Source organism: Catharus ustulatus, chromosome 3 (genome assembly GCF_009819885.2).
Source record: "Catharus ustulatus isolate bCatUst1 chromosome 3, bCatUst1.pri.v2, whole genome shotgun sequence".
Classification (NCBI taxonomy): domain Eukaryota; kingdom Metazoa; phylum Chordata; class Aves; order Passeriformes; family Turdidae; genus Catharus; species Catharus ustulatus.
This window is the reverse complement of record NC_046223.1, coordinates 116906321-116917151: the sequence shown is the minus strand read 5'-3', so window position 1 is coordinate 116917151 and position 10831 is coordinate 116906321. Positions and strand designations below refer to the sequence as shown.

Sequence of the window (10831 nt, the reverse complement as noted above, 5' to 3'; positions counted from 1 at the left end):
CAACATTTCCAAGGAAGGACAGCTCTGCCTGTCCACACAGAGAGTTCCTGGGAGACCTCATCCTGCAAGATCCTTCACTCTTATTTCTGTCTGCTCCCAAGCTCTGTTACCCTTCTTGCCTTCCCAGCTCCTCTCTTTTCCTCCCTGCATTCAGGACTCGAGTACAGAAGTGAAAAATCTCCAAGGGGGATTGTGCAGCACTCCCAGATGTGTCTCCCACTGTTTAACACTCCCACAAGGAGTGTTCTTCCACAGAAATAAGGAAGATGGCTTGCTGAAGAGGAGAGCCATGGACAGGTTTGAAGCAAAAGAATGGCATTCTGTTGTTTGAACTCACCCTTTTCCTCCCATTGATGTAAAAGCTTCTCTAAGGAGAAGGATTCAACTGGACTGGTCATGACTGGACAGTCCTGGACCCTCCTGTTCTCCCCATAGCTCAGATTTGCAGGGTTTTGGAGGGGTGACAGAAGCCTCCACACTCCCTAGAGTAAAACACCATGGCAATGATGCCATGGGAACAGCTTGGGTGCTGTTTGCACCAGTTCCCACTCTGTCTTGCAGAGCTAAGGCAGTGTTCAGCCTCATTAGTGCTAATTACAGATGAGGGAAAAACATTCATGAAACATGAATAAAAAGAAATTAAATTATGTGATTTCGTTCAGACTTGCTAGGTTTTAGAGAAGAGGCCAGAAATAGCACTGAAAAATATGAATTTGAGGTGAAAACACCAAGGTGTTTCTCCATTGGCAGGAAGACCTTTAGCCAAACTCCTTTAAATAAATCAGTTGAGCTGTCCTGGGATCTGAACTCCTGGCCATTACACAGCAGCCTGCACCACAAAATGCCACGTGGCTCATGCCAAATTTTGACATACCCAGAACCACCCTGGAAAGTCCAAGAGGGAGAGGATTAAAAATCCAGATTAACCACACCCCCATTTCTCCTTCCATCTGGAGGCTCACAGTGGTTTTATCTTCCCTTCCCTTCTGCTGTGCTCCTCCTCCTTCCCTCAAAGCCAAATTCCCCCGTGGAATTTTTCTCCTGCCCTTAAAACCCACTCAGAGATGCCAGAAAGAAAAATTTCTGCAGAACATATCTGCCTTATGTCCCTTTGGTAGAGATTTATGAACTGGATTTTAGCTTTTCTCAAAGCCTGAAAAACAATTCTTGAAGCAGAGTGAGGAGCATTTACAAGTCCCTGCTAACAGAACAAGACATCTGCTTTCAAAAAGTGAAGCTCTGGGGGCTGTGGGGACAGCTTTAGGGGTAGAGGACAACTCTTTAGGGGTAGAAATTAATTCTTTTGTTCCCCTTTCTGCACCAGAAGCAGAAGTTCAAATACACCAAGTCTTGTGGTTCTTTTCAATCACCCAAAATAATTGCAAAGCTGCTGTTGGCCCAAGAGATTTTGTCTTTTCCAGGCCAATGCTGATATCAGGATGGTGAGACTGACCTCAGAAGCAGCATCACCATTTCAGGTGGGGTGCAAACACACCATAATTGATGGCTCCCCTTCTTCAGAGCTTCTAATGAGCAAATTACAGAATAATTGAACTCAGAAGGGATGAGATCAGGTCTCTCAAGGCCCTGTTTAGGCAACTTTTGAATATTCCCAAGGACAGAAATCTCACCACCTCTCTGGGTTCCTGTTCCAGTGTTTGACTACCTTCATGCTGGAAATGTTTTTCCAAACTAATTATTGGTTTTATTATTGTTTTTATTGCTGGAGAACCCAGTGAGATCCATACCAGGTCCTACACAAATACAGGACTGAGAAATATCCCTTCCCTGAGGAGCAAGAGGGAAGGGTCCACTCTTGCAAAACACCTCAGCACATTTTAAAAAAATGCATTTGTGGGATTTGTTCCCCTTGAGATCATCCCTAATCAGGAAAATTTTGATGCTGAAGGGTTTGCAGCACAAGGTTTGGTTGTATCAAACCAGACCTTGGCCACCAAAGTGAGGTGGCAGATGAGAATCAGTACAGGGAGCCAAGAAAAGTCATTTAACCACTTCTAAATGTCTTTGCTCTTTGTGGAAGTGCAGTATCTCGATTCACTTCAGGTGTTCTTTGTAAATTGATCAGACAAGATCCACAGATCTCTTGCAATCCTATGGGCTTGGATGGAGAGGGTGCAATCAGGAGCAGCTCAGGAATATTGCAAGGGAGCTTTAAAACCAATCAACAACTCTCAATGTAACATTGAAGCTGTGACTATGTCGGGGGTGGTGTTTTGTTTTGCCCTTTTTTTTCTCCCCATGTGTAAAGTTTGAAACTTCCCAGGTCATCTGGGAAGGTCTCATGGAAACAGACACTTATTTGTAAGGGGGAGAGGGAAACCAACCAACTGAACAAGCTGTAATTATTTAAAGATGTAAAAAAATATCTATTATGAAGTAGTATGGCTACCAATCCACGTAACTTCTACACCTTTAGAACTAATGGAAATAAAAGAATGATAATAAAACCAGAAGGTTTCTGCTTGATTCTGTTTTCCCTTGTAGGCTTCTTGGAGAGGGTGGGAGGTAAAAGATGAAATGCTGAAAACATGAAATGCACCTGGAGAAGAAATGGTGAAGTGGGACTTGTGCCAGAGAGCTCACAAGGAAAGAATTCCAGGGAATTTTAAGTCAGAAAAGATGAGATCAGGTTTCTCAGAGCCCTGTTCAGTCAAATTTTGAACATACCCCAAGATGGAAATCCCACCACCTCTCTGAGTTCCTGTTCATTGTCTGACCACCCTCATGGTGGAAATGCTTATCCAAATTATAGAAATTAAGGGGTTGAAAAGGACCTTAAAGCTCATCTAGTGCCACCCCCTGCCATGGGCAGGGACACCTTCCACTGCTCAAGGCCTTGTTGAACCTGGCCTTTGACACTTCCAGGGATGGGGCAGCCACATTGGGCAACCTGTTCCAGTGTCTCAACACCCTCAGAGTTAATAATTTCTTCCTAATATCTAATCTAAATTTTGCCTCCTTCAACTTGCACCCATTACTCCTTGTCCTATATAAAATCCCTATATAATAAATACTAGATTATTAATGAGAACCAAAATCTTTGGTAAATTAATCTCCTAGACCTGGGAATTCCCAAGCAATGAGTCATTGCAGAAGAATCAATCTCGTCTCCAAGCCCCAGAGTCACACAGGGCCCCCTCCTATACACAGGATTTAGGATGGCAACACAGGATGAAAAACTCAAGAGGTGAACAGACCCAGCTTGGAGCAACTTAAAGCCAGGCTGGACAGGGCTTGGAGCAACCTGGTCTAGCAGAAAGTGTCCCTGCCCATGGCAGAGAGGTGACTCTCAGGTCCTTTCCAACCCAAACCTGTGGCTGCAATTTTAATATAAATGACGAAAAGCCCCAGCACTGATAGCACCCTTGGGGGGCACTTAAAAACCATCATGACTTAACTTTTTGGTCCTGGCACTTTTACTCAGCAAGCCTTGTTCAGCCTGAATGCTTCCAGCTGAGGCTGTCAGCAGGGGCTGTGCTCAGCCACCTCCCACTCTGCAGGGACACGGAGGAGTGACACAGAGTGACACAGCCCTCCTTTCAGCACCCAATCACCCTGCCAGGCTCTGCCCAGCTGCTTTCCCAGTCCAACCAGTTCACAGACCGGTACAGCCGGTGAGGTGAGTGAGGCCAGCACCTGGAACCAGCACATCCCTGCCCTGGCAGCCAACTGGGGACTCCCCTGCGATTTGGGGGGGCGGGGGGAGGATCTCCCTCCCTTATAAAAGAAGGGGTGGAAGGGGTTTGGGTGTAGGAGATCGTGCTGGGGGTAGAGGAAGGGCTATGAAGTGCAGAGGGGAGGCAATGAAAAAAAAAAAAAAAAATAGGGGTAAGGTTGCCCACCTGCTGCCCAAATGGATTTACAGTGGATGAGAGCTGCATGCAGGAATGTGGGGTTTTGGGGAAAAACAGTGGGTGCCTTCACTGCCCTAGGGTAATGTGGGTGAGAATGGGGTGGGAGCTCAATGCCTATTGTCTTAGGATGGCTGCAAATCGATGCTTGGCTGGATGTGAGAAGATGGAGAGCTGTGCACCCCCCTGGTTGCATGGGGAGGGGCAGAGCTGCGTGAGCCTTGTTCTTGCTGAAACAAATGGGCCAAGAGACCAACTCCTTTTTAAGGCCTTTAATGATAAATCAGCTTTGAGTGGGGAGCTCAAGAGGTTGCACACACAGATGCTGCTCCCAATGGATGAGCCAAAACAGGAGAAGTGCAGCTTTGTCTGTAAACAGAACTAGCTCTTCTGTCCTTGTGAGAGTTCCCAGGAAGGTAATACTGGTCATTGTTGGCACTTTTTTGTCAGGTGCTGTGGTGTCGTGGCAACAGCACAAAGCAGCTCCAGATGGAAAATTCGTTCTCTGCACTATTTCTTTAACCTGGGAACACGATTCTCAGTTCCAGATATCACTTGGGCTTGTTGTTTTAGGAGTTTTTAATTCTGAAAAGTGTCACCTTCCTCCCAGTGCCATTTCAGGGGAGCAGCAGAGGCATTACCCCACAGAAGGGAAAGGGCACAGGGGTAACATACAGAGACAGAGTGAGGCCAATCATTTAACATCAACAATTATCATTAATTAGGAACCAGAACAGAGTAAGGCTTGAAATTTTAGCATTAACAATTAACATGGAAACTGAACAAACTCAGGTACTTGTTCCTAACGCTCTGTTCTGCTGTGGGCACAAACCACAGGCTTCTGTCTGGGAATGAGCCCAAACAGGGGGAGGATATTTCCTGGAGGCCTGGCTCCCTGCCCCAGGTCTGCAGAGGCACCAGCTCAGGTGGTCATGCTCATGGTGAGATGGGTGTCATGCCCTCAGAGGGCTGGGAGTGGTTTTCCTCCTCTTCCTCCTTGGAGGGGGGAAATGCTTTAGATGAAGCTGAAGTGGATCTAGAGTGAAAATGTGAAATAAGGAGGTACATGGGGATAAGGGAATCAGCTATGTGGGATAAGGATGGCAGATGCTGGTGGTTCTGATGTGCTGGGGAACAGGGCAATCTTCCCTCTTGAGGAGGAGTGTTCCTTTGCTGTTAGACTGCAGCTGGGAGCATAAACACCTTGCAGAGCTCCCAGCACTTCCCATCTCTCACAATGAACCTTGGAGAACTGATTTAGCAGCAGTCAGAGCTCTGAACTTCCCAGGGATGTGAGCTCTGGGCTGTATGAGCTGTCCTGGGGCTCAGTCTGTGCTGCCTGACATGAAGCCAGTGCCTGATAACCAGGGCAGACTCCTTGGATGAGCTGTGCCCAGCTGTTTCTGGGGATCCAAACTGCTGCTGGTGCCTTTGGCAGCAAGAGCATCTCTTTAGCTGTCTCTTGATCAACATAACATGCAGATTTTTTTGGCTAAAACTGGAGCAGGCCTGTGAGTAATTATCACATGCCCTTGAAGGCAGAGGACTAAAGTTGAGCCTTTTACCCTTGCTAAATCTAGTTTTGATGACCAGTCAATATCTATACCTGGATCTAAGATTTAATTTAATGTTTCCTAACATTTTCCTCCTGAGCCCTTCCAAAAGAGATTTGGTTTGTGCTGCAGCACAGGAATAGCTGGCATGAGGTGGGAATGGCTCTTCTGGTGGAGGACTGCAGGATTGTTGTTGATTTTCTCATCAAACTCCCTCAGAGCTGTGCCTCAGAGCCCTGCACTGGGTGCTGTGGAGCTCGAAGCTGAGCCTCTAAACAGTGCTGGTCTCTGGGATTAGTTTGCAGGGAGAACTGGTGTTGTGGGATGAAAGCCAAACTGAGCTTTCCTCAGAAGAACTGCAAGTGTCTGGGGCTTCATGCCAGAAATAACTCCTTATGTGTTGGTGTGACTTCCTGGAAGGAGCTGCAAGATGGTGCTGCCTCACCTCCCCCTCATCCAGAGCCTTCTGCTCCCAGATGCTGTTTGCAGAGTGTAGGAATGCTCCCCAACTGGTTCCATGCCATTGCAGTGGGGTGGAGATGTTCTAATTCCAGGGCTGATCTTTCCATGGGAGCAGCACTTCCCAGGGGGTGTTGGGATAAAGATGGGGCACTGGTCTGTGCTGATTCTGGGTCACTAATCATCAAATCACAGAATGGAGTGGGTTGAAGGGACCTTAAAGGTCATCTACTTCCAACCCCCCTGATGTGGGTAAGGAAAACTTCCACTGGCCCAGGAAAAAAGGACTTTGGGGGATTCCTCAGGCCAAATTCCTGCTTGTAGTGTGAAAACTGCCATTGAAGTATGTTGTTCAGGGCTGTGTTAGATTAAATTATATATATCCACTAGGATGGAAACTCCTCCACCTCCCTGGCCCTATTTATCTTCACAGACTTTGCCACAGGAACTTAAGGAGGAAAACTGGGAGAATGTTTTGTGTATTTCTGAGTTGCAGCTTCCCTTCAAGTCTAGGGCAGAGTGTGACAAAGACCTGCTAATCCCTCCACAGCTGCTGGAGATGCCAGAGGGCCCCTCAGTGAGGAAGTTCCAGCTGCTGACCTCCCCTTTTGTGGGACAAGTGGTGGTCAAGGTGGGGGGGAGCAGCCAGAAGCTCAATGTCAATGACTTGAATGCCCTGAGGCTCCAGGACTCGCAGGTGAGCTGTGCTGCAGTTGGATTTACAGATCCATGACAAGTCTGAGGGAAGTCACCACTGTCCTGCACCTGGGTGACAGAAGGTGAATGATTCCCTGAGGGTTTCACCTGGCTAAATTGAGGTGTCTGTGCTGTGGGTACTTGTCAGAAGTCACACTAGGTCAGTCTTCCTGGGGCTTCACCGGCCTGACACCCCCAGATGATGATTTAGACCTGTCTGGCCAAACCCTGGTGCAGCCTCACCTCTGATTAAAGGTGGGGAGCAAAATGAAAAGCACAGAATGCACCCAGCACAAAGTGGGGAGGGAATCGGAGTGATGATGACAAATTTCAAACCCCTGAGTGTGTGTCTGGTGGGCCTGATGGGAGACACTGGGAGGATTCAGAATTGAGTGGCATCTGAATACCTTGTACTTCAGGCAGGCAAAGAAAGGAATCTGCAATATTCTCTGATGGGAATGGCTTGGATGCTGATGAATCCCATGTTCAGGGTGGGCTGATGTGCCCTCTAATAGAGGTTGTAGAAAATAAGTCACTTGTATGGAAACAGCCAGAGGTTTTATCCCTGGAAATGTTCAAAGTCAGGTTGGATGAGGGCTGAGCAACTTGGTCTAATTAAGATTGTCTTGCCCATGGGTGGGGGCTTGCAGTGAGATGAGCTTTAAGGTCCATTGTAACCCAAGTGTTTCTAGAATGTTGTGATCCTTTATGGATCACCAGCACATCCCACCTCTTTTCTCAGGTTCATGGCAAGAACTTGTACCTGGCATTTGTGGCAGCTGAAGATCCCCTTGGACCAACTGCAGAAGAGACAGCGCTGCAAAGAGGGGCTGCTTGTGGGGCACACTGTCCTGCCCAGGGACAGCAGGGACAGGTTGGTGCTCCACAACCCCATTCCCAGGATGAGGAGCTGCAGGAACCCCAGCACTCAAGATCTGAAGCCCCAGAGGCAGCAGAGGGTCGGGGCAATTGGCTGCGCGTCCACTTCGGCATGTTCGGCAGCGTCCGGGCAAACGAGTTCTCGAGGGCAAACAGAGCCAATAAAAGGGGGGACTGGAAGGATCCTGTGCCCAGGTATTTCCTCTTCTCTTTTCTCCCAAACCAAATCTGTGTGGCAATGCACTTAGCCTTGATTTTTCTCTGATAATTTTTAAGGCATGAGTAAATGTGGGATGTGTTCAATCAGAAAATCCACAGCGGAATCGTAGGATGCAATTGCCTCAGCTCGGCTGAGATTTTTATCTTGGAGAGAGAAGCTTTAGGATTTCAAGCTGAATCATGCCCTAAAAATGCCAGTTTCTCCCAGTTATGTGTTTTTTAAAAAAGGTTTTGGATAAGTTGCAAATGTCTCATAGACATGGAATCACAGGATGGAGTGATGCTGTTGAAGGCAGCAGTGAATTGAAAACAGGGCTGTGGTTTGTGTCCTATATCCCACTGGAATTGTACAGAGCAATGGGAAACAGCTTCCCAGAGAAGCTGTGGCTGCTCTTGGATCCCTGGAAGTGTCCAAAGCCAGGCTGGACAAGGCTTGGAGCAACCTGGGGTAGGGGAAGGTGTCCCTGCCCATTGTGAGGATGGCCCAGGATGATCCTTGGGTTCTTTTCCAACCCAAACTATTTTGATTATTTTTTTTTTATGGATAACTTTATTTCTTTATAGGTGTTTTTTTTGTGCTACTTTTAACACTCATTTCTGTAATTTGTGGACTGTCCTGCTGGGGGCTTGGTCATCCAGGGTCACAGGGCAGCAGAAGGAAAAACTCTGTGGGTTCACCACCAAACTTCATGGCTGCAATCATTAAAGGTGCCACCTTGCCTTGAGACAGTGACCAGCTGCAGAGTATAACAAATAGTTCAGAGATGTTTTTGATGAGAGACTCCCAACTTCCCTGCTTCTCCCAGGCTGGTTCTGCACTTTGAGAAGGGAGGCTTCCTTGTTTTCTACAACTGCCGGATGCTCTGGTGCTCCTCTCCGAGGGCTGACCCTGCTTGTGACATCCTGTCTGTGGAATTCCAGCGTGGCCGGGCGCTGCGGGCCCTCTCTGCACCCGATCCCATCTGCTACACTCTCCTAGACCAAAGATATTTTTCAGGCCTGGGTGAGTTCCAGGGAATAAGGGCAGAAGGAGAAATGGAGGAAGGTGGGTGGGATGTCTACAGATGCAGAAGTGGGGATGTGTGGGCAGTTTTTTCTTTAGTCTAAGAGCGGCTGGTTGATCCAGCTGATGGTCATCTTCAAGGTCTGTAACAATGGGAGAGGGAAGAGAATCTCTTCCAGTCCAATCCCAGCTCTAAGTCTGCTCTTTGGATGCCACCTCTGGTACAGGGAATGGTGTTGCTGGCTGTGATCCTCGAGGCACAAATCACAGGTTGGAGCCAGCAGCCTGTATTCCCTCAATGAGAAATACCCTTACAGTCTCCTTGTTTCTGGCCCCTTGCAGGGAACATCATTAAAAACGAGATCTTGTACCTGGCCAAGATCCACCCATTAACACCAGGCTCCCTCTTGGCTCTCTCAGATCTGCAGCGTCTGCTGGACTGCGCCGTTCAGTTCAGCTCTGAGTGGCTGCACAACAAACTGTGTGGCCAAGGGCTGCACCCCCAGGTGTACCAGAAGGAGCAGTGTCCCCTGGGCCATCCCCTGATGAAGGGCACTTTTGGACCCTCGGGTGGCTTCAAGAGATTGACGTGGTGGTGCCCTCAGTGCCAGCCTGCAGTGTTGCCAGGGGATGGGGATCCTTCCCCAGTCACTGAGTGACCTGTCCTGTAGGGTGCTGCCTGCTCTCTGATCCATATTTCATTGTCCTGTGGTTATTGTGAGGCTGTTGAGTTTGGTTCTTAGGGAGTTGGCAGAGTTAAGCACTCAGTGGAGGTCCCCTGAGTGGCTGCAGAAAGGAAAAAGTAGATTTCCAATTTTTTTGTTGTTGTCGTTGTCAGGGTGGCACAGCAGTGTAAAGCTGTGAGGTGTTTTGGGTGGGAAGTGGTAAAGGGTTGAGCAGGGGATTGCTGTGGTCTGAAGTGACCCTGTCCCTTGACCCTGGAGGAGTCAGCAAAACAGAGGATATCCCTGTGCCTAAACAGCTTGATTAATTAGGAATTAAATAATCCTGCCTCTGTCTGGAGCTGAGTGCCTGTGTGCTGAGCTGTGATTGGGTGTGTTTAAACACATTCCCTGTGTCAGATCTGACAGGAACATCTCCCTCCTTCCATGTCAACATATACAAAATATACTCCAGCGATGCTTGGTGGAGCTCATCTCTGCATCCACAGGCTTCAGCTTTGTGGCAAACTGCCAATCCAGATCTCACTGTAAAAATAAAAAAAACAGTTGTGTGACAGTGTTGCTAAAACTCAGGATCTCCAAGGAAACCTGAAAGCAGAAAGGTTTGGAAATAGAGCTGTCTTTATACACTAGGTGGGAGCTGCTGCTATCCTCTCTCCCTGGATTTGAGTTTATTGTAATAATAAAAATAAAAGCTAGAAGTGGAATTGGTGGTGTTCATCTCAAGTGTGTCCTTTCTGGTACTTTCTTGGTTAAAAACTGGGGTGTACATGGAAATTCCAGTTGCCTGGAATTGTTACCAGCTACGTCTTTGGTGCTGCTTGAAAGGTGGTACCTTAGCTCTGCAAGTGTTCTCATAAATGGGAACTGGGTTTAAAGATGATTGCAAATCAGCTGGGAATGCTGGAGGTAAACACCTTCTGCTTCCTAGGCAACGCTTGCACAGCCTCTCCCCTGTGAACTGCAATGCATTCGAGTTGGTTGCAGGTTATGGGATTGCTGAATAAACCAATTAATGGGATTATGGGGCCAAAGAAGGTGGTTAATGTCCCTGCCAACACCCTGTAGATAAGTGCCCTTCCTAAACAAAGATTCAGAGAATATCCTGAGTTGGAAGGGACCCACCATGAGGCTCAAAGCCCAACTTCTGGAAGAAATCCACTTGCAAAAGAGAAGCCCAAAAGGTGAATCTTGCACTTTGAAGGGTGAGGATGGAGCTGTGTTGGGCTCTCAGCACAGGAAGGATCTGGGCTGTTGAAGCAAATGCAGAGGAGGCCGTGGAGCTGCTCTGAGGGCTCAGAGCTGTGGCTGTTCACCTGGAGAGGAGAAGAATCCAGCGCCTAAAGGGGCTCCAGGAGAGCTGGACAGGGACTAGGGACAAGGCATGGAGGACAGGACACAGGGAATGGCTTCAAACTGGGACACTGGGAAGGAATTCTTTCCTGTGAGGTGGGGTGTGGGGATGGC

The 10831-nt window shown here is 48.0% G+C and overlaps 1 protein-coding gene across 2 annotated transcripts; it reads left to right on the top strand.

Moving 5' to 3' along the window:
* The first annotated feature begins 3578 nt into the window (after positions 1-3578).
* On the top strand, positions 3579-10017 carry NEIL2 (nei like DNA glycosylase 2). 2 transcript variants are annotated; one of them, XM_033055677.1, is made up of 5 exons: positions 3579-3640; positions 6435-6581; positions 7323-7654; positions 8485-8681; positions 9024-10017. In XM_033055677.1, exons 2-5 carry the CDS (start codon positions 6444-6446, stop codon positions 9338-9340), a joined length of 984 nt encoding a protein of 327 aa, XP_032911568.1. In that variant the 5' UTR covers positions 3579-3640; positions 6435-6443; the 3' UTR covers positions 9341-10017. The 2 variants fall into 2 exon arrangements, with proteins under 2 accessions (XP_032911568.1, XP_032911567.1); XM_033055676.1 differs by having other exon boundaries at positions 3618-3640; positions 6398-6581.
* Positions 10018-10831: the final 814 nt, after the last annotated feature.

Coding starts and splice junctions, on each gene's coding strand:
- NEIL2 (XM_033055677.1), top strand. CDS start 6,444: ATGCCAGAGGGCCCCTCAGTGAGGAAGTTCCAGCTGCTGACCTCCCCT. Junction 6,582..7,322: donor TGAGGCTCCAGGACTCGCAG/GTGAGCTGTGCT, acceptor CTCTTTTCTCAG/GTTCATGGCAAGAACTTGTA. Junction 7,655..8,484: donor TGGAAGGATCCTGTGCCCAG/GTATTTCCTCTT, acceptor TGCTTCTCCCAG/GCTGGTTCTGCACTTTGAGA.